At 38.5% G+C, this 19470-nt stretch overlaps 2 protein-coding genes across 10 annotated transcripts in view; one reads left to right on the top strand and one right to left on the bottom strand.

Moving 5' to 3' along the window:
• The window catches only part of LOC109428200 (myb-like protein AA), a 149995-nt gene that overhangs the window by 117342 nt on the left and 13183 nt on the right, over positions 1–19470 (top strand). For 6 of the 9 annotated variants that reach the window (XM_062851563.1, XM_062851561.1, XM_062851562.1 and 3 more), the window contains 6 exons: positions 5284–5565; positions 6755–6799; positions 7298–7495; positions 7570–7700; positions 12493–12571; positions 13229–13291. In XM_062851563.1, coding sequence (XP_062707547.1) covers positions 5284–5565; positions 6755–6799; positions 7298–7495; positions 7570–7700; positions 12493–12571; positions 13229–13291 — 798 coding nt within the window. The remainder of the gene's footprint in view (positions 1–5283; positions 5566–6754; positions 6800–7297; positions 7496–7569; positions 7701–12492; positions 12572–13228; positions 13292–19470) is intronic. The other 3 variants (XM_062851566.1, XM_062851568.1, XM_062851565.1) reach the window with 2 other exon arrangements.
• The window catches only part of LOC109427891 (protein Wnt-1), a 267059-nt gene that overhangs the window by 47998 nt on the left and 199591 nt on the right, over positions 1–19470 (bottom strand). The gene's annotated exons all lie outside the window — the stretch shown is intronic.

Below are 19470 nucleotides of genomic sequence, written 5' to 3' on the forward strand. Positions count from 1 at the left end.
ACATTCGTTTTACATGATTCCGCAATGATCGTGAGGGCATCTTAGCACGATAAAAATCTGTCTCGAATGCGCCATGCGTATCGGCATGCACTCATGGTCGCCGCTGCGCCATAGGCCACGCTTACGTTGAGCACATAGTGGCTGAGGTGCGATGCAAAGAGATAAGAGATCGGATAAGCGTCGAAGCACACTCTGTGGAAACTATATGCAGAACGCATGAACCGTACATAGTAGATGAGTTGCGATGAGTGCGGAGATGCGATGGAGCTGCTTCGACGCATGTGATCGCAAGAGAACGCAAGAGAATGCTTGTCGGGTGTGGATTTTATGATTGCGCTCGTTGTGTATGTAAACCAATGCAGATTTAATGTGTTGGGAATGCTAGTAGGTAATATAAAATGCGTTAATATGTTGTTGTTTGTAAACATAACTCAATGTTTTTTCACATGACATGCATTTTGATGGACCAGACGTAATAAAAATTTAACATACTGTCTATCGATCACCATGTAAAATAACATATTTCATTGCGTATAAAATAGTATTCCATTAAATCGTTTAAGTTTTTATAAGCATAATTGTTTAAGTATTTATAAGCATAAATGTGTATAAGAAAATATTTTATTTTCTCTGTTCGGGATTTGAATCAAGTGATCAATGTTTGATATGGTCGTTTGTTCAGTGCATGTTATTCATGTGCAAGTTAGAAAGTTTAAGGTTTTATGGTATTCAACTTAATTGCTAAAAGGAGTCTGATTGAAAAGTTCTGCTTTATTCTTTGTCAGGCAAAACTAGATCCCTTAACGAAAAGAGTGTGACATCAATTTCGATTGATAATCTTTTACCTAATATAAGGACTGTATCGTTAATTATGAGTACACCTGAGAATTGCTGTATCTGAAAATATTTTATTTGTTTTGTAAATTAAATTCAATTACATTGTTTATTGACCATCAGAAAAGCCCATGGTATCATTTTATATTTAATTTTTCGTGGATCTTGCCAGCTCTCGCACCTTCTTCTTGGTGTTCTTCATAAGGTTTTGGACAACCGTTCCGACGAAGGTTTTGCTTACGCTGACCCAGTTTTTCTTGAATTTTGTGACGGCCTCTGCTCCTCTATCCTTTATCCGTAGTTTCCCTTTCATCAAAGTTAACTATTTCTCAACGGGCCTTATTTGCGGGCGATTTAGAGGATTTATTGCCCTTTCCACAAATTGACCATTGTTTTCTTCATACCTGTCAAAGGTGTCACGCGCATAGTGGCAGGATGCCAAATCCGATCAAAATAATGTAGGATCTTTGTGATTTCAGATGAGTGGCAGAATTGGTTTCTGGATGCATTCCTTCCGGTATGTTTCGACGTTCATACTTGGGACGGTGAAGAAAGGTGACGATTTCATACCACTTTGACAAATTGCTTGCCAAACTAATACATTTTCCCAACTTTTTTACAAAAAATCGTTTTCTCTGAATTCGGAACATCAGTGCCACGCTTCACAGTGAAAAACTGCGCCCCTGGAAGTGCTTTGTTGTCCATTATGACATACGTTTAATCATCCATGATTATGCACATGTAATTTTTGCTCAAAACATCGTCGTACAGTTTCCGAGCCCGAGTTTTCACATAATCCGCCAGAATTTGACTGTTTTTTGGACATTTCTGTTTTGGGTAAGTCTTCAGGGAATTACGCTCCTTGGCGTGCTGAACCATACCAATAGTCGTTCCACACTTTTTTGTGCAATCTATGATGAATACCTCCTTTTTTCTTTAGAAGATTTTGCAAATTTTGCTGTCCAAATTTGACTTGGACGCATCTGGTTTTTTGTCGCGTCCGGGTGAGTCTATCAGTGTGTTATGCATACCGAATCGTTTGACAGCATTTTGGACAGAAAAAAAACACCTCCAACTTTTGCTAATTTTCTTAGCAATAATCATTTTTCATAGCAATACCTGGTCACAATCGATTTTCGCTTCTCATCCGTAAACACTCGCGTTGCTCCACTTGAGGAAAAACTTTAACTTTTAATGAAAGTTATGTGTTGTTTACAACGCTGGCAACACATAAACACACAGCAGTTGTCAAAACAAGACTTAGTCTTTTTAATACAGGGCCTCAAAGGTGTATTCATAATTAACGATACAGTCCTTATGATGAATCTCGTAGATATCGAAGAAAATTTTGTAATAAATAAAAAAATATACCCAATAATACATACTTGCCGAATTTTTGTTTCTTTTTGCCGAGGTCAGCACAATCAAGTAATGTTTTAATGCCGAAAATCAGTATAACAGTCTCATACTGATTTAAATTGAAATCAACACTCAGATAGCCCAGTTCGGAAAGTAAAAATATGTGTATACATAAAGACATTGCTCAAGCGGATATAATTACATGTTATACATTCTTTTCTCTAATATTGTCGGGCCGCCACCAAACCGGACTTCGCACAATCAAGTCGCGACGCGACCCAACTCGCGACGTTTTTGAATCATGTTAAAAGTAGTGCGCATCCTTCCCGTTGTTGTCAGCACCACAGCGCACTAGATGCGAAACAGATGCGACACTTGTGGTCCAAGAAAATGGCAATTTTTGATTGAATGTCTGTCCTGATTCCAACCGGATAGACAATAATTAATTCAATAATCTCTATCTTGTACAGTTACACCAGATTATTTTTGCTATTGCAACAGGATCAAAACAGACTAAGTTATAGCAAAAAAAAAACGGCTCGCGCAAAACAAAAAGCGGGTGCATTTTATCTTTCCGCTCTAATAGATGAAACGATCATTTCACTACCCACATCCAAAGAAGCGCTTCAACATACAAGCGACTTCATCGATCAAATCACGTGAGTCGTTGATGCGCACGAAATAGGCGAAAAAGGATGTGAAAACAACATGCGCACCCTCATTGAAAACCTCATGCACTATGGCCTATCAAACATCCCTCTTCTCATCTATAACTTATCGCATCCGATCGCATCTCACCTTACCCACTATGGTCACAGCCTTACAGAATACTCCCTCAGTAACTTCAACTCACCAGAACGTTAAGGTGTCATGATGCATCACTGAGCTTTCAAACGAATAATTGACTTTTTGCTTTTCAATGATTGTTTGCCTCGCGTTTTTGAAGTGATAAAAAACTGATAATTCTGCAGTAACGCAGCTGAAAAAGTATCATTGCAATCACTGCGAGTGAGCATATGGGATGATACTTTTTCATACGAATATTCGCTTTCGTGGCTGAGAGACATCACTTTGAAATTTCGAGCCACATATCCAAAATGGCTTCCGATGCTGATGATGCCGTAAAAAGCCTTAATAAAAAGCCGCAGCAAAAGCCACTATTTTCCGTCAAAAAATCCTGAAGATTCAATTTCCACATCATCACGGCGCTCCATCTGGGGTAAATTGTTTCAAAATCCTGCCCACCGGACCACGACGGCAAAACACCGTATTTTGCTGGAACTTGATGGTACTTGAATCGGTTTCCGGTATGGTAATGCCCGTTGAAACTTGCATCTAACTAAACAATGTTTAGTAAACATTCTCGAAGATTACCTTTCTTGTGGAAAAAAATAAACGCAAGTGAATTGCAAACACAAGTTGTGATTTCATACACACGCATCACAGGCTTTGTAGCAACCTCAGGAGCAGACTACAAATTTCTTGTAGTAAATACTACTTTTATTCATAATCGATATATGTTCTACAAAAGTAGTAAGTTCGAAACTTGTAGTGTAGTAAATGCTCTGTTTACCTTTATTCATACCAATAATTGTAGTATTTACTACAAAATTGTAGTAAACTGTGGATTATTACTTTTTATTCATACGGGCCAATATTACAACTACCATGGAAAAATTCACTTGGTGAAACACAGCTACAGCGGTACTAGCTGATTGAGAGAACAGGCTGACATTGACGAGGTTACAGTTCCTGTTCCGGAACAAGCTGCTTCCGCAACACCACTGGTGCCACCGGTAACAGTTGGAAAATTCCTGAGAGGTTCGATTTGGAATCAATCATTCTGAAATGGTTGTCGTCTCACGACATATTCTAAGAGGATGGCGGAGTTCTTGCCAGGGATGAAAAGACCAAAAGTTATCCGACTATTACAAGGATCGTACACGCATATAATAGTTGTGTTACCGTGACATCACCTAATTCCAATCACTTTGTTCGGTTCCTAATTTAAATTAGGAATTAAACAAGTTTATTACAATTAGCTTCTGATCAGTGTACGCAGAATATGCCACCGCAAGCGAAAAATAGGCAACAAAGAAGGCACAGCAACAACGCTTTGTTTTTTCGTTAGCAGATAATGACAAAATCGCTCCCGAGTTTGTTCACAACAAAAACGGTAGGAATATTTGTCTCGTTCTATTCACACCGTGATTTTCGCATTGTTTTACAACTGAAACTCAACTCTGAGGTTTGCAAGAGTCTTATTTCGTCCAAATGCTTATGAATTCGATAATGTGGGTCGAAAATTTCAGCAGAAAAGCCGGAATATCAGCACACGCACGGCAAGCGATGTTTGTTTTATTGCTTTCATCGGCTGACATGCGTTTGTTGCGGAGCGCCTTTGTTATCAACATGCACCGCTTAGGACAATGCGTTTGTTTTTCGGCGTGATCCGTTTTTCGTTCCCTGCTTCTGATAGAACTTCCGTGTTTTTTGATCAGCGAAGAATGAATATGATCAAAACACGGGCCAATAAGTATGTTTTTGATAATTTTGGTGATCCGGATCCGTTGCCGTTGCGCTATTGTTTGTGTTGTTCCACGTTGTGCCGGGTCTCATGCTGCAGCATGACTGCCCGCAGTGCGTGCGCCAGAAGAAGCGTGGCTTCGTAGAACACGCCTCGTCTGACAACGCTGCTTTAAAATTCTGTGGGTATGCAATTGCGAAAATTCTAAGTCGTACCGTGGTGACCGTCGTCGGTAACGTTCATTGTTGAAGACTTTGGCCCACAGTTTGACCATCATTAGGTCTAGTAGTCAGAGGTGGCAGTAGTTTTTATTACCTTCCACCCTCAAGCATTTAAATATTAATTGGAATTCTCGGATACTTTTTCAAAACGACGTATAATATACGCAAATCCTATGTTGATACGTCGTTTTCAATAAGTATCCGAGAATTGTTGTTCAATGCCTTATATTCGACAAATGATGTATTTTACGTCTAGTTTTGAAGTTTTGTAATAGCTATGCAAGTCTAGTGCCTGATACGATAGTAAAGTTAATTAACCTTTTACTGTTTTCCCATACGCAGAGTCCCCTCGGGACGTCTCCATCGTCGCTGTCACCAACGTCGGCCATCCCCAACCACCATCCCCATCCACGGCCGAACAACTTCAACGGCGGCGGGGGTGGAGGAGGGGGAGGCGGAAGCTATCCAATACCTACCAGCAGTCATCCCAACAGTGGCAACGTCAGCCCCAGCAGCAACAACAACAACACCAGTACGACTAACCTTAACAACGCTACCAACAACAGCAGTAGTACTATTAACCATAACAGTAAGAACAGCAACAAGAAGCCGAAGTCTAGTCAGGTAAGTGATGGCCGGTTGGACGGCCATTTTTTGAGTTTTTTGCTGCAAGTGAGTAGCTGCTTGTAAGAGAAATGCATTTTTAGATGATTGACAAAGTGAATCGCTATACGGACTGGCGTGATCATTTTGTTAGTGTTTTTCAGCGTTGAAAGCATGCATGAAGTTTGTTATGTTAGTAGATTTTGTGTGTTGTTACTTAAATTCTAATTATTCAGCGCGTGTAATAAACTCTTGAGTAAGTGTGTAACTACTATGGTAAGTCCATCATTCACATTTCCATTACCCTTTTGTGCAAATACGACACGTGCGAAATATCTGGAAGTAGATAATTGCAATGAAATCCAAACGATATTTTAATAATGCTTAAAAGTAATATGTATGCAAGTACAATAAATTCTGCATTGTTTTTTTTTTTCAAAAACATTGTGGTTTTTAATTTTTATATATGTTTCCAACATGGCCATCAACCAGAAACAACAACAATCAAGAACGCGTTATTGATTGTTACTGGTTTCGTTCAAAACCATCATAAGATCTTTGAAATTCATGGCTGCTTGAGCAAGTACAACAAATGCCAAGTAAGATTACTCTGATATATGATAATATTAGATAATGTTAAGTTAGTCTCAGCAGAGAACGCCATGAATCTTGTAAATTTTATCTGAGAGTGCCAAGTTTTGACAATTCATTTACATATACGATCTGCTCTCACCTGAGAGTATTTACTCTTATTCGAAAAGATATTACGAGAACCTCTTAAAACTATTATTAATTGCTAATATTCTTATGTGAAACAAAATTTTATGTGCAGTATTTCAAGTGTACTTGAAGAGAATTTCACAGTTGCAAATTGTCGTGATAAATCTACTAAGAATAAGGAATGCTTTGACAAAGATATTATAAAACATGAATTAATGAAAACCTGTTAATGTATGAATTGTTAATTGGGCGAAATCCGTTAAAATTGTGTATTCAACGAATCACTAAGAAATCAAAATTCATGCAAGTCTTCAACCCGCTTCGTTGACCACATCGTTATTGATGCAACTAAGGATGTTCGATGTTCCTACTTACTGCTACCTAGTTATATTTATCACCCCAGTTTGTTTTTACTTTCAGTTCTTGCTTGCAGGCTTGTTTCATTTGATGTGCTAGATTATTTACATTCTTCATCATTAATTTTTTGCAGCCTTTTTTATCTGTACCAGATAGCAATAGATTTACGTTTATGAAGGTATATAATTTATTTTTATTTCTTTTATTTTAATTACTCTCTAAGGCATCGAGCCGATCTTCCGAGGTTGGTTCGGTCTCTGTCATGTCTACCTCTCTAGCTCCACATTACCCATCGCAACACGCGTCTGTTTTATTTGATTGATTCTATCATTTTTATAATCGTTTCTTGAGCAAATTGCATTCATGTAAATAAAGCATCTTGTATGCCGCTAGTAAGCACTTCTACTTTGATGTTTTTTTTCTATTGTAACAATGAATCGATGTGTAGTATAAATAATGCAGTCGTGTGTTTTGTGCAGCTGATAATGGAAGGTAAATCGTTCTGGTTCGAGTTGGAAACAAGGAAAAATCTTTTGCAAAAGACAAACAAAAGTGGATCCCTAGAACGATTACATTCTATGCTCATTGCAATTGCGCTCCCTCCCACTAGGATATACCACCCTAAGCCAATTTGAATACTTGAATTAATAACGAACTGTTTGAAACTGAAACGCAGGGTAACAACAACACTTACGATGTGAGCCAATCGCCACAGCCACAGCAGCAGCAGCAACAACCCCCGCAGCAGCGAATACCAACCCTAGACCAGATTAGTTACGATAATTTTAGTCAATTAAACGACGGACTGTCGTCGCCGAATCATCAAAACTCACCCGAAAACATTATTTATGGATCTCACGGGAATATTTCACCGGTATGTGATGGATAGAAGCGCTTTGTTGCAACTGAAAAAAAAGTTCTGATGAGCCTTTTTGTTTGTCGTTTCAGCATATGATGCTAGACTACCGAAATCGGCCAAGTCCCGGTTCCAGTCCTGGTTTGGTGCTCGCGAATAACCTCGACTCGAACTCCAGCGCGCCCTGCAGTCCAGTGTCTCATAGTATAGGGAGTAATAATGGGTGAGTACCGAATTAATTTGCAGTGCATATTTTTCCACAGGTAACAGCGATTCAGATAATTGCAGAGCAGATCGTTTTTTTTTGCTAAACAAATCTAATGTTAAAAGTTCAATCTTTCAACATGACTGTTGTAGCTTTTTTTAAAGACACGGACACGTTTAATGCTTCCAGTGAGCTATTCGCTCTTAGAAGGAAGCACGACACTACACAACGGACTAGCATGCAACGCCCAGTGGCACAGCCGAATACTTTTCCTGGCAGCTGTGGTGGGAATCGAACCCACGCCCCTCAGCACGATGCGACTAAATGCTTGGTGACACTAGCCGCGCGGCCACAACGCCACACAAAAGTTTCACCTGAGGTATCTTTCGGAGCTCTCACCGGGATTTATACAGGACTTCCGTCAAAGATTTCTCTAGAAGTTTTCCTGAGAAGTTCCCCAAGAGGAGGAGTTTACCTGTGATTCCTCCAGGAGTTGTAAGGCCTTTATAGCCACAGCTGTAATGGTGTGAATATTCAGCATGTCCATCATGAGGATGACGGGTCCGATTCCCGGTTGGTCCAGGTATTTTTCGTAATGGAAGTTTTTTCGACTTCCTTGGGCATAGGGTATCCTCAACAGCTGATGCAGCTCGTCGTTCATTTGGCTTCTCCAAGTTCCGTCTTCCGTCTGCACTCCACTGTAGATCGTACGCACCAGCTTTCGTTCGAATACTCCATGGGTGCGTTGATTCTGTGCACGTAGAAACCATGCTTCGTACCGTACTACCGGTCTGACAGTTCTCAAACTGTTTGCTGTCGAAAGCAGGTACGCTACAGTAACCGTGCTGTCAGTTCAGTTGGTAGCAATTTGAAATGTTTAATTTTATAGTAGTTTTAATGAAATCAAATAGAAATATTTCACACAACGTAGGGTAAAACTAGAACAAAATAGAATAAAATTAGTCAGTAAGAATCGAACCTTCGAGAACTAAAGTTCTTTCGTACAACGCCCAATAAAGTGATTCCAAAGTGAAGAAAAGTAGTAGTTTAGGTGTGGTGAAATTTTGTGGTGCACAGTTCCGCCGATAGTGACCGGCCCCGGTAGTGCCCGTGTGTGATCCCAATCCCACCCGGAAGCCACGATCCTGCCCTATCACGGTCTAATCAGCATTTTGTAGATGGTCAACTCTGTGTGACGGCGAACTTTGTTCGATCGTAGAGTTCTGCGGAGTCCATAGTAAGCTCGATTTCCTGGCACAATGTGTCTCTGAATTTCTCTTGTGGTGTCGTTGTCGATCACCAGTCGGATCACCAGTGATCCCAAGTAAACGAATTCTTCAATCGCCTCGATTTCATTATCGTCGATAGAGATACGGGGTGACGGGCCTCCTCCCTAGAGCCCTTTGACATCAGGTACTTTGACACATTAATGACTATCCGATTCGTCTGGCTTTATTCTTTAGTCGGATGTACGTTTCCGCCATCGTTTTCAATTTGTGAGTTATAATATCAATATCATCGGCGAAACCAAGCAGCTGAACGGACTTCATGAAACTCGTACCACTCGTGTTAATCTCCGTTCTTCTTATTACACCCTCTAAGCATTGTTAAACAGCAAGCACGAAAGACCATTACCTTGCCGTAACCCTCTGCGAGATTCAAAGGTATTCGAGAGTGACCTGAGACTTGAACTACGCACATCACCCAATCCATCGTCGCCCTGATCAATCGTGTCAGTTTATCCGGAGGGAATCCGTATTAGTGCATAATTTGTCATAGTTGATCTCGATCGAATCATACGCCGATTTAGATGGATGAACAAGTCATGTGTGGGCACGTTGTATTCGCGGCATTTCTGCAACACCTGGCGAATGGCGATCATGTGGTTGTAGCACGTTCACTCATGAATCCAGCCTGATATTGTCCCACGATCTCTTTTGGAATTGGTGATAGACGGCAACATAAAATTTGAAGGAGTAGCTTGTAGGCAGCGCTCAGTAGTGTGATCGTGCGGTAGTTCCCGTAATCCAATTGATCGCCCTTTTTGTAGGCGGGAGACACGATGTCTTCCATCTATTCTTCCGGTGATATTTCTTCTTCGCAAATCTAATGACCCATGTAGTGCTCTCACCAGTGCTTCTCCACCGTATTTTAGAAGCTCACTTTGAAATTGATCTGTTCCAGCGGCTTTGTTGTTTTCAACTGGCAAACCTCTTAAAGCCTGTATTCGCAATAATCGGGACACAGAAGTACGGCAGCAGCTCTGCAATGAATCGGTAAAATTGGCCAAATAATTGACTGAGAATTCTTTGGTATATGTTTATTATTTGTGCCAAATTTCATAAAAATCGATCCATTACTTTTAACTGTGGATGAAAAACAAACAGACGTAGTTTTGAGCATTTTGTACAATCATGATCAATTTTCATTCGCATAATAGATAGTTCTATTACGCTACAGTTCAATGTTCTGTGATGATAATTATGAAATTTCGTTAGCAGTTATGATACTTATAGAGACACTTTCTTACAAAATTTCACCAACTTTGATCAATTGGTTTGAAAGCTACTGGTGTTGATAGGGGTGAGTGTTAGTGAACATTTTTCGTGTTTTTCATGTGTGATGTTTGCCTATTCATAACTTTTGAATTTTTCTGCCAATTTTCATGAAATTTTCGCAGAAGGTAGTTGATTATGTATATATTATGCATGCAAAATTTGATGATTATTGGCATATTACTTTTAAAAGTACAATTGAAACCATAAAGGGTGATGACTAATTGCTGTCTGAGGGGCTAAAATCACGTTCAGACCCAATAAATGTTTCGACTAGGGTATCGGGATGCTTTGTTGGCATAGCCCCCTCGTTCGGCCTATCTCAACGTTAACCAAAAACTCAAACAAACACGCATAACTGGATATCAGAAAAGCTATGCGGCAAACAACTGTAACATTTCGTTTCAATTTTAGCACTTTGGAGCATTAAAAATGAATGAAAATGTCAATTTGTTTAGCTTTTGTAGACGCCATGATTCTTCGGCTTAGTGGGTAGTCTATACACATGATCATAAATGGCATGATTCTGGAACATTTCGAACTCACTTTTCAATAACTGAACATTTGATGGGACGGTCAAAGACGCTATTTTGAACTTGTATATTTGTTTTCAATGAATAATAAATATTTTACAAGTTGAATGTGGGCCGAATATTGAGGACATTTTTTTTTCACTATGTACCCAAATCTTGGCCCATCAGTAAAGTGACGTCAACAACACCGATAAAGTGACGTCAACAACATTGCTTGCGTAAGAACCAAAAAGAACGAACAGGAAGAAAGATTTTGCGTACGGTGACTGTAAAAATATAACACAATAATAGGGTTGCGTTGTTTTCGTTAATAAATTAAGAAAGAACTTAAGTTTAAGTAATTTATTTACAGTTTTTTCTGAAAATTTAGCTCCAAAAATGTAATGTACAATTGGTGAACAAACAGAGATAATACTTCAGCAGAAATATTAAAAAAAAAATGAGATAGTAAGTGGTTCTAGTGCATGGAAAGCAATAGGCCAACGTTGTATCCACTAAATAGGCCAATTTTTGTACCATAGACCAACGTTGCATACCATCGCATCGAGTCTTTTCAGCTTAATAAAGTAAATTCTTGAATATTTACGTTAGGTTACTTCCAATTGGGGAAACATGCATTACCTAGAGTGTGTAATAGGGTCAACATATTATTTCTAGTGCTATTAATTCATGAGTTATGGTCAAAATTGTCAATGCGGCTTGCAAATTAGGCCAAGGAATGGTACATATACCCTATAAAATTGTTGATAGTGCATCATTTTTTTTTTTAAATTTTGCCTATGCAACAAATTTAGATTAAGAGGTTTTTGTTCAAAATTTCAGCCATTTCCTTTGCCAAATTCAAAAGTTACAGCGCTGACAAGCAAAACTAGGGGCTGTACAAAATTCAATGGCGCACATTTTACTCTTTCATTGTTACAACAAAAAGTACTGCACCGATTCACATGAAATTTTGTAGGTGAAATGAACACATCTTAAGATGTTATTAGACCAAATTTGAGCAAATTTAATGCATCTATTGCAGAGTTACAGCCGAACCTCTGTGTCCCGATTATTGCGGATACAGGCTTTAAATCTCTTGGAGGTCAGGTGCTGGAAGTCGTTCATTCTCCGCACGTACTCTTAGATCTGTTCCCACGCCAACTTCGGTGCTTGCAACGTCGCCATTAAGGTGCTCTTCGTAGTTCTGTCGTGACCTCTCGACTACCTTACGCTCGCTCTTGAGAAGAATCCCGTGATTGTTTCGGCACATGTCGGCTTGTGGCACAATGCCTCTGCGCGAGTGGTTCAGCTTCTCGTAGAACTTCCGTGTATCCTTAGTGCAGTACAGCTCTTCCATCGCTTCGTGATCTCGTTCTTCCTACTGGCGTTTCTTCCTCCGCAAGACTGAGTTCTGCCTGTTCCGCACCTCATTCCGTCTCATTCGCCCTCGTACGGTGTTGCAAAACATTCTCGCCCATGCTGCATTCATCTCGTTTTATAGCTGTTCACATTCTCAATCGTACAAGTCGTTTCTGTGATTTGGAGTTGCGGAGCGAAGTGCTGCAGTTCGTTCCTTCAACATAACTGTTGTTCATATTGACTTTTGTCAGTACGGTGTGCGGTTTTGAGCCCCAGGAAAAATGTATTTGCTTGTTGAGTCATGTACAGCCAATTTTGTAGCAATTCGGCTTGCTTTGCAAAACAATGATGTAATATTTCCTTTCTTTTCCTACCTTGCAGACAATCTTATGAAAAGTATCCATCGAATGATGTGTATGTTCAAAACACCCTGCCACAGCACCTGGAACACATAACCTTGGTAAGTAAAATAATCTAAGGACGGAAAGCTCCGTTTACACAAATTTTCTGTTTTTGCTTCCCTTTAAACATCCAATTAGAGACTACTCCACACAGATATTCGATAAATAACATTGTCCCTGTAACCACGGCTATGTTCTTTAGTTTGAAATTCTGTATATAAACTATACCATTTCCCTCATCAAAATCGATACCTTTACTCTATTAGAAACTATCATCTGTTATGTTCTGTCTATCTGAATTGTTTTCAGCCTTTTGATTTCTCTTCAGTACATATGAGTTTTCAATACTGTTTTGTTTCTTTCCCCAAGCTGAATATAACAAATGATACAATATTCCCAGCAATAATGTAATTTCCATTTTACTAATGATAATTCAATTCACCTTCCAACCGACCACCCACTAAAACTATTACCATCACCAACCAAACAAACCATCACCGTCTTGGTTCGTTCGCTCATCACTATCATCCGTCGTGTATGCTGTGAATTGAATTGCCCAAAAAAACACACACACAATAAAATCAACTCACGCACACACAATCTTGCCAATCTTACAAAAAAAAAAAAATCACGCACATAACCGCCCGAATGTGCGCACTTCCGGCCCAAACTGATTCATGCGCGCGCGTGTGTGCCTGTGTGTACCTGTTTCAAAGGACTGGACTACTTTGGTTCAAAGTCTTGTCGAGTCGGGATGTACATTAACCGCCCAAGTTCAGGTTGATACCAATATATATCTTTCTAAAAGTACTATTTCTCTTTTTTGATATCTTTTTTCTCTCTATTTTTCTCACATTCTTGATAACTGCCCATGCCGTTTCCGTTTTTGTTTGTTCTCTCTCATCGTTTCTGTTCTCGAATCGAAAGCGTGTAGTGATTGATTCTTTCAAGCATTTTGGAATGAGTTGTGCTTTTTGTTTCCTAATCGAACCGGTCTTGCTAAAAGTGTCATCCAAATGCATTTTGCTTTTACTTTTCTTGACATCATTGCATCTTGTGTGAGCTATTGATTGACTATGTTACGGTTTTAGAGAACTCAGAGTGCTGCATGTACTTTTTTATTCTTTTGTAATATCATTTTTTATTAAGATTTAATTCGTTGCAGTTATTATAGTAGGTAGTCTTTGTTGAACTTTATCATATTACAATCTTATAACATCAGAATAATTGTCAATATTTTCGAGGAAATATTTATAGTGTCCTTGAATTGCGATTTTTGTCACGTAGTATAAGTGACTGAAAATTTAATTTGATGATGATGATGATGATGATGGTCCCGCCACATACCCCTACAAAGGTTTGAGCTAGACGATATATCTTTAAGATAATTATTAATAATGATCAATGAAATCAGATTTGCAAACTAAATACGGTCTGATTCTTATTACAGATATAAACAATATTATAATTTGTCATACTATACAGCAAAAACATAAATTTCAAAATACTGCTGCTCTCAACTACAGATGTTTGCAAGCGTTACTAGTGATCATGAAAGATCAGAAAATCAAAAATATTGCGAGGATTGATAACGTTCGCGCGATGTCAAAACAGTCGGAATATTCTCATTCTCAAGAAATTCCCGACATTCAACTAGACAACTCACTACTAAACTACAGAATCCTTCAACAGTACAAATATTCCATATGATAAATACAAAAATGTCATTTATACCTGTCACCGCGCGCGAGACTCAAACTTTTGTAGACTACACTAAATAAGTTCAGTTAATAATACTACGTCAACAAATATAAAATCCATCATCATCATCGGGGCGACCATTATAGTTTGTTCGTGCCTCCTATTACAAAATATAAATTGTCCACAAAAATATCCATTGGTAAACTTCGTCAAGATACAAAATCTAGTCAAGAATAAAAAGTCAACAGAGTAGCTGTTCAAAAAGCAGCTTTTACGTGTGAAATACATAGTCTTTTAAACTGTGATGGAGTTGCTGCATTCGTGATGTGGTCAGGCATCGAATTGAAAACATTTATACCTATAGTACAAGGAATTTTGTGAAGCACCATGCAAAACGTGGGGTGTTCGTATTTGATCCGCGTTTCTAGTGTTATAACTATGAATGCCTTTCGATTGAGCTATAAATAAATAAACTAGACAAAAAAAACTATGAATGTCACTTCCTCTTTCAATTCGGTCACACAAATATCTAGGCAGCATACCATTCTTTAATTTAAAAATGAGCACCAACGTTAAATACACAATTCTTTGCTTCACTGACAACCACTGAAGGGCGTCCAACAAAAAAGTTGAGGAAGTGAATCTGTTACATCTAAAAATCAACCGCATTATTTTATTTTGCAAACGCTGTAGCCTTGATATTTGTGTTTCATTAGCTAAAAACCAAATGGACGGGCAGAACTCAATGTGTGGAGAAATGATTGATTTGTACAACTGTATTTTACTAGCAATAGTCAAATCGTTTTTTAATCGACATAGAACACCATACTTTTTGGCTATTTTCTTGATGACATTGTCGATGTGAGCGTCAAACTTTAGTCTGTCATCAATCACGCCAAGATATTTAATTTCGCGCACGTGATCAATCGTCTCACCATCAATTTCTACAGAGACTTCAGAGTTAACTCGACTCCGCGAAGTGACCATGAAGTTAGTTTTACTAATGTTCAATTTTAACTGTTTGTACTTCAATCATTTACTCAGAGAACGTAAATCTGCATTCATATGTGAAACGGTTTCCCTCAAATCTTTTGCTGCAATGAATATAACGGTATCATCGGCAAAAACATTAATATCGCAAAACCGTAAGACTCGTCGCATGTCATTGATGTACATAATGAATAAAACGGGCCCTAATACAATCCCCTGTGGCACGCCTATGCTGTTAACCACGGGGCTCGAAATTGAATCATTAAAAACAGTCCGTTGAATTCTGTCAGACAAATAGCTTTCGAACCATTTGTATGCAGAACCCAAAATTCCAAAGCGCTTCATTGTTTCCAACAACAAGGGCCGAGAAATCGTTTCAAAAGCGCGTTTCAGATCCAAAAAAAACGCAACAATAGTTTCTTTACGCTCTACATTTTTTTTCCATTTCGCTAGCACCAAGTTCAATGCGGTTTCACAGGAATGACCTTCCCGATATCCCGATTGCTCTGATATTAGCAAATTATTACTATTTAGATATGCTAACAACTGGCCTTTTACAAGAAGTTCCAAATTTTTTTCTTATGTGTGCAACATATTGATGGGACGAAACTCTTCGGCTTTAATCGTTTCAGCAACTTTTTGAATTGGAATCACTATGGATTCCTTCCAAACGTGCGGCACGTGCCCAGTTTGTAACGATTCACTAATCAGGTCCAGCAGATTGTGTCCAATGACATCAAAGCAATCCTGTATTACTCTCGCATTTACATTATCTACGCCAGCCGTTTTGCCCATAGAAAAGCAAATATTTTTTAGTTCTTCCAAAGTTATTGGGTGAAAAGGTTCAAATATACTATTGATGCTAATCGGCTGTTGTATTTCGTCAGGCTTATCTACTAATTCAATTGATTGATTAATAGATAAAACACTATCGACGAAATATTCATTAAATATACTCGCTATAATTTGTTCAGACTCTTCTAATGTGCCATTGAAGGTTATGGACCGCGGTTTTGATGTACTAGGTTTTAACAATGACTTTAAAATTTTCCATAACTCTTTGCTGTTGTTTTGATGCTGATCAATTTTCCTCTGAACATACTCGCAACGAGTTTGTTTAACTAATTGCGAGTATTTATTGCGCGCGACCTTGTACCTTTGCCAATTTCTAAAATTTTCATTTCTACGCCATTTTTTGTACAATTTGTTGTAATCTTGAAAATGTTGTAAGAATATTTTTTCATATTGGCATGGAACTTGAAGCTCAAATATAGTGAGCTAAAACTACAACCTCTCTGGCATGCTGTCAAGGAGGAATAAGGAAAGAGAGTGTCAGAGGGTCTTAAGGAGATTTGAGCGAACATTATAAGGGGACACTGCGTCTAGAGGGGATCAAGAAGGTTTCTGGTAGGTTTTACCAATTTTCAGGAATGATTTTTTAGTGGTTTAAAAGGATTTTGGAGGGCTTTCAGAAGGTTTTAGAGGGGAGATTGTGGTTTACAAGAGATTCTAAGAAAATGCAGGGAGTTTCGGATGGGTTTCACGCGAGTTTCAAAATGGTTCATGGGGTTCAGGGGGTTTCAGGGCAGTTTCATGGGATTTCTTTGAGGCTTAAGATGTGTTTTAGGGATGTTGTATGGCCTTTCAAACGGTCATTTATAATACTACGAGAGATCATTAACCATGATTATTATTATTTATTTATTAAAGAGGTTTTAACAAAAAGTCATTCGCCTCCCATTAACCATGATGATAGATAAAATGACCTATACTCAAGGAAGTTCTTTGAGAACATTAACCTTCCGTAGCTAGCGCGGTTGGTCATCACCGTCAGCGCCACGCTAATGCGAAGTAAAAAAAAAGCGAGAATTTTTCAACGTGTTGTACAAAATACAGCAGCGCGATCGCTAGAGGGTTAAAAATACTTAACGTCACAACTGTGGTCTGGTTGCAGGAGGCTCTTTGATCATAAATTTTGTTCAGAATGCTTCGAAAGATCACTAGTTATGCTTGTAAATGTGATGACCTGACCTCTATACCGCTCAAGGAAGCTCTTGGAGATCATTGAACTCAGTTTTCGGGAAATTCTTCGATTTTATTCTGTAACAGTTCCTACGAGGAAAACGGTCTTTGGAAATTGATTCGGCAATTCCATTTTCAGAACTTTTCAGTTTATCTTTTCGAAATCGTAATTCCTTTGTGCTCAACAGCATAAAAAGGGTGGAATATGATGCAGAATATTTGTTTCTGGATATCTTAGGTCATCTAAAGTATTCTTTAGTTTAGATCCTAAAGTCTACGGGTGTAACGGTGGATTTTTTTCATTATACAAAGCTACGATTTGTAATATATCATGTCCAGTAAGTCTATTAAAGTTCAAAAGACAGTATCAGATCAGTCGGGATGTCCTAGGTCATCCATGTTTTTGAGCATAGATCCCAATGTCTACGGGTGTAACAGTAAGTTCTTTCATTATACAAAGCTACGATATGTAATCTATCATGTCCAGTAAATCTTCGAAATGTTCAATGGACATTATCGGATCTGCTGAGGTCAACCAAACTATTATTATTATCTTTATTGGCGAGATTTTCAGCCCTGGGCTGGCTCATCTCGGACATCATCCAAACTATTATGATGCTGAAAATTTAGCATCTACAGCAATTGAACTTTCTGTTTTGGCTATATAGAGTAGAGTGGGCCATCCGATATATGGGGAAATGGAAAATTTGATCGCATCCAATCAGATCAAAGCTTTTTAGCTCCCAAATCACTGCGCAAAATTTAAGCACGATCGGTTACGTCTACGTTTTGCGCATTGCATTTGAAGTTTGTATGACCTAAATAATCACAAATCTATCATGAAGTGACCCTTGAGAATTAAGAGGTTCGTGGATCTTACACGCTCAGAAACCGTTCAGATAAACGTGAACAAACAAACGCAAATATGAGAACCAGCAAATATACACCGTGAACTGGAACTAGTTCCAGCTGTCAATATGGGCATTCTAGAGAACGTGAAATCTAGTTCACGGTGTACAGTTCCCGTTTGTTCCCGTTGCCGTGACTGGGAGTGCACGTATATCGGAACGGATTTTTTTTGCGTGTATTAGGTTGTGTAACGTTACTATCTGAAACGAAACCTCCTCATGTTACAGTGATATCAACTAAGCTCCATAATAGTATGGACGGCCCATAATATCCCAAAAATATATAACAACGCTTATTGTTCATCAAACTACTTTGATATACATAGTACAGGTTATGTAATACTACTTAACGTAGTGGCAAAAGCTATTATCACAAGTGTAGATGGGAAGTTATGGTTCGAAGTTTGGTTGATCTGGAATATTTCATAACTACATATCTTGGAATGACTCATGAAATGCCAGGGGGGTTACAGATAACAGTTGGATGTGTAATGTTACAGTTCATTGTGAGAATAACTACTGTTGCTGTCAAGAGATAAGCTTCAGGACAGTTTGGACGACCGTACCCTCAATGTCCCAAAGGTTTATAATAATATATAGTAGACTTCAGGTTGATCCAGTACGCGCGATTGATCATGCAACGTTACTCAGTATATCAGATATGGCTGCTGTTACGAGTGTAGACCTGAAGTTCTGAACTCCCAGGATAATTTGGCTGACTTGGAATAATCCTATAGTGTCTCTAAATGGCATTTGAGATTTCAGTCGCTTGACTAATCGGTGAAAACACATAAAGCAATTCTTGTATATTTGAAAAACTTCCTTATAGGATAGTTTGGATGGATTTTTTTACAATTAAAGGACTTTACTACAGCACAGTTTGGAACACCTTTTGATATTCTTGACTAAGGTTAAATGAGTACACCATATCCAAATTCAACAACTAGTACAGGTATTCTTCGATATAACACACTTATTTTAGATTCCCTTGTTGGTTATTCTTTTCCGGGAAAAGTTCGGAACACCGAAGTTCAGCACAGTTTTACCGAAGTACAGTTAATTTTTACCGAACGTTCGGTAAACATTACCGATAATTCGGTAGAATTTATCGAACGTTCGATATTTTTTTTTTTGAACTTCGGTATTGTTTTGCTGAACATTCGGAAATTCCATCAGCAATCCCGATTGAGAATTTTTTGATTTCCCAAAAAATTGTCTGAAACATTTACAAAGGAATGGCCGAAGGACCTCACAAAGAATATGCCGAAAGAATTGTTAACATAAATTACTATTCAAGAAAATTAGTTATTTGGTGAAAAAGGCATTACGGCAGAGAT

Source organism: Aedes albopictus, chromosome 2 (assembly GCF_035046485.1).
Source record: "Aedes albopictus strain Foshan chromosome 2, AalbF5, whole genome shotgun sequence".
Lineage (NCBI taxonomy): Eukaryota > Metazoa > Arthropoda > Insecta > Diptera > Culicidae > Aedes > Aedes albopictus.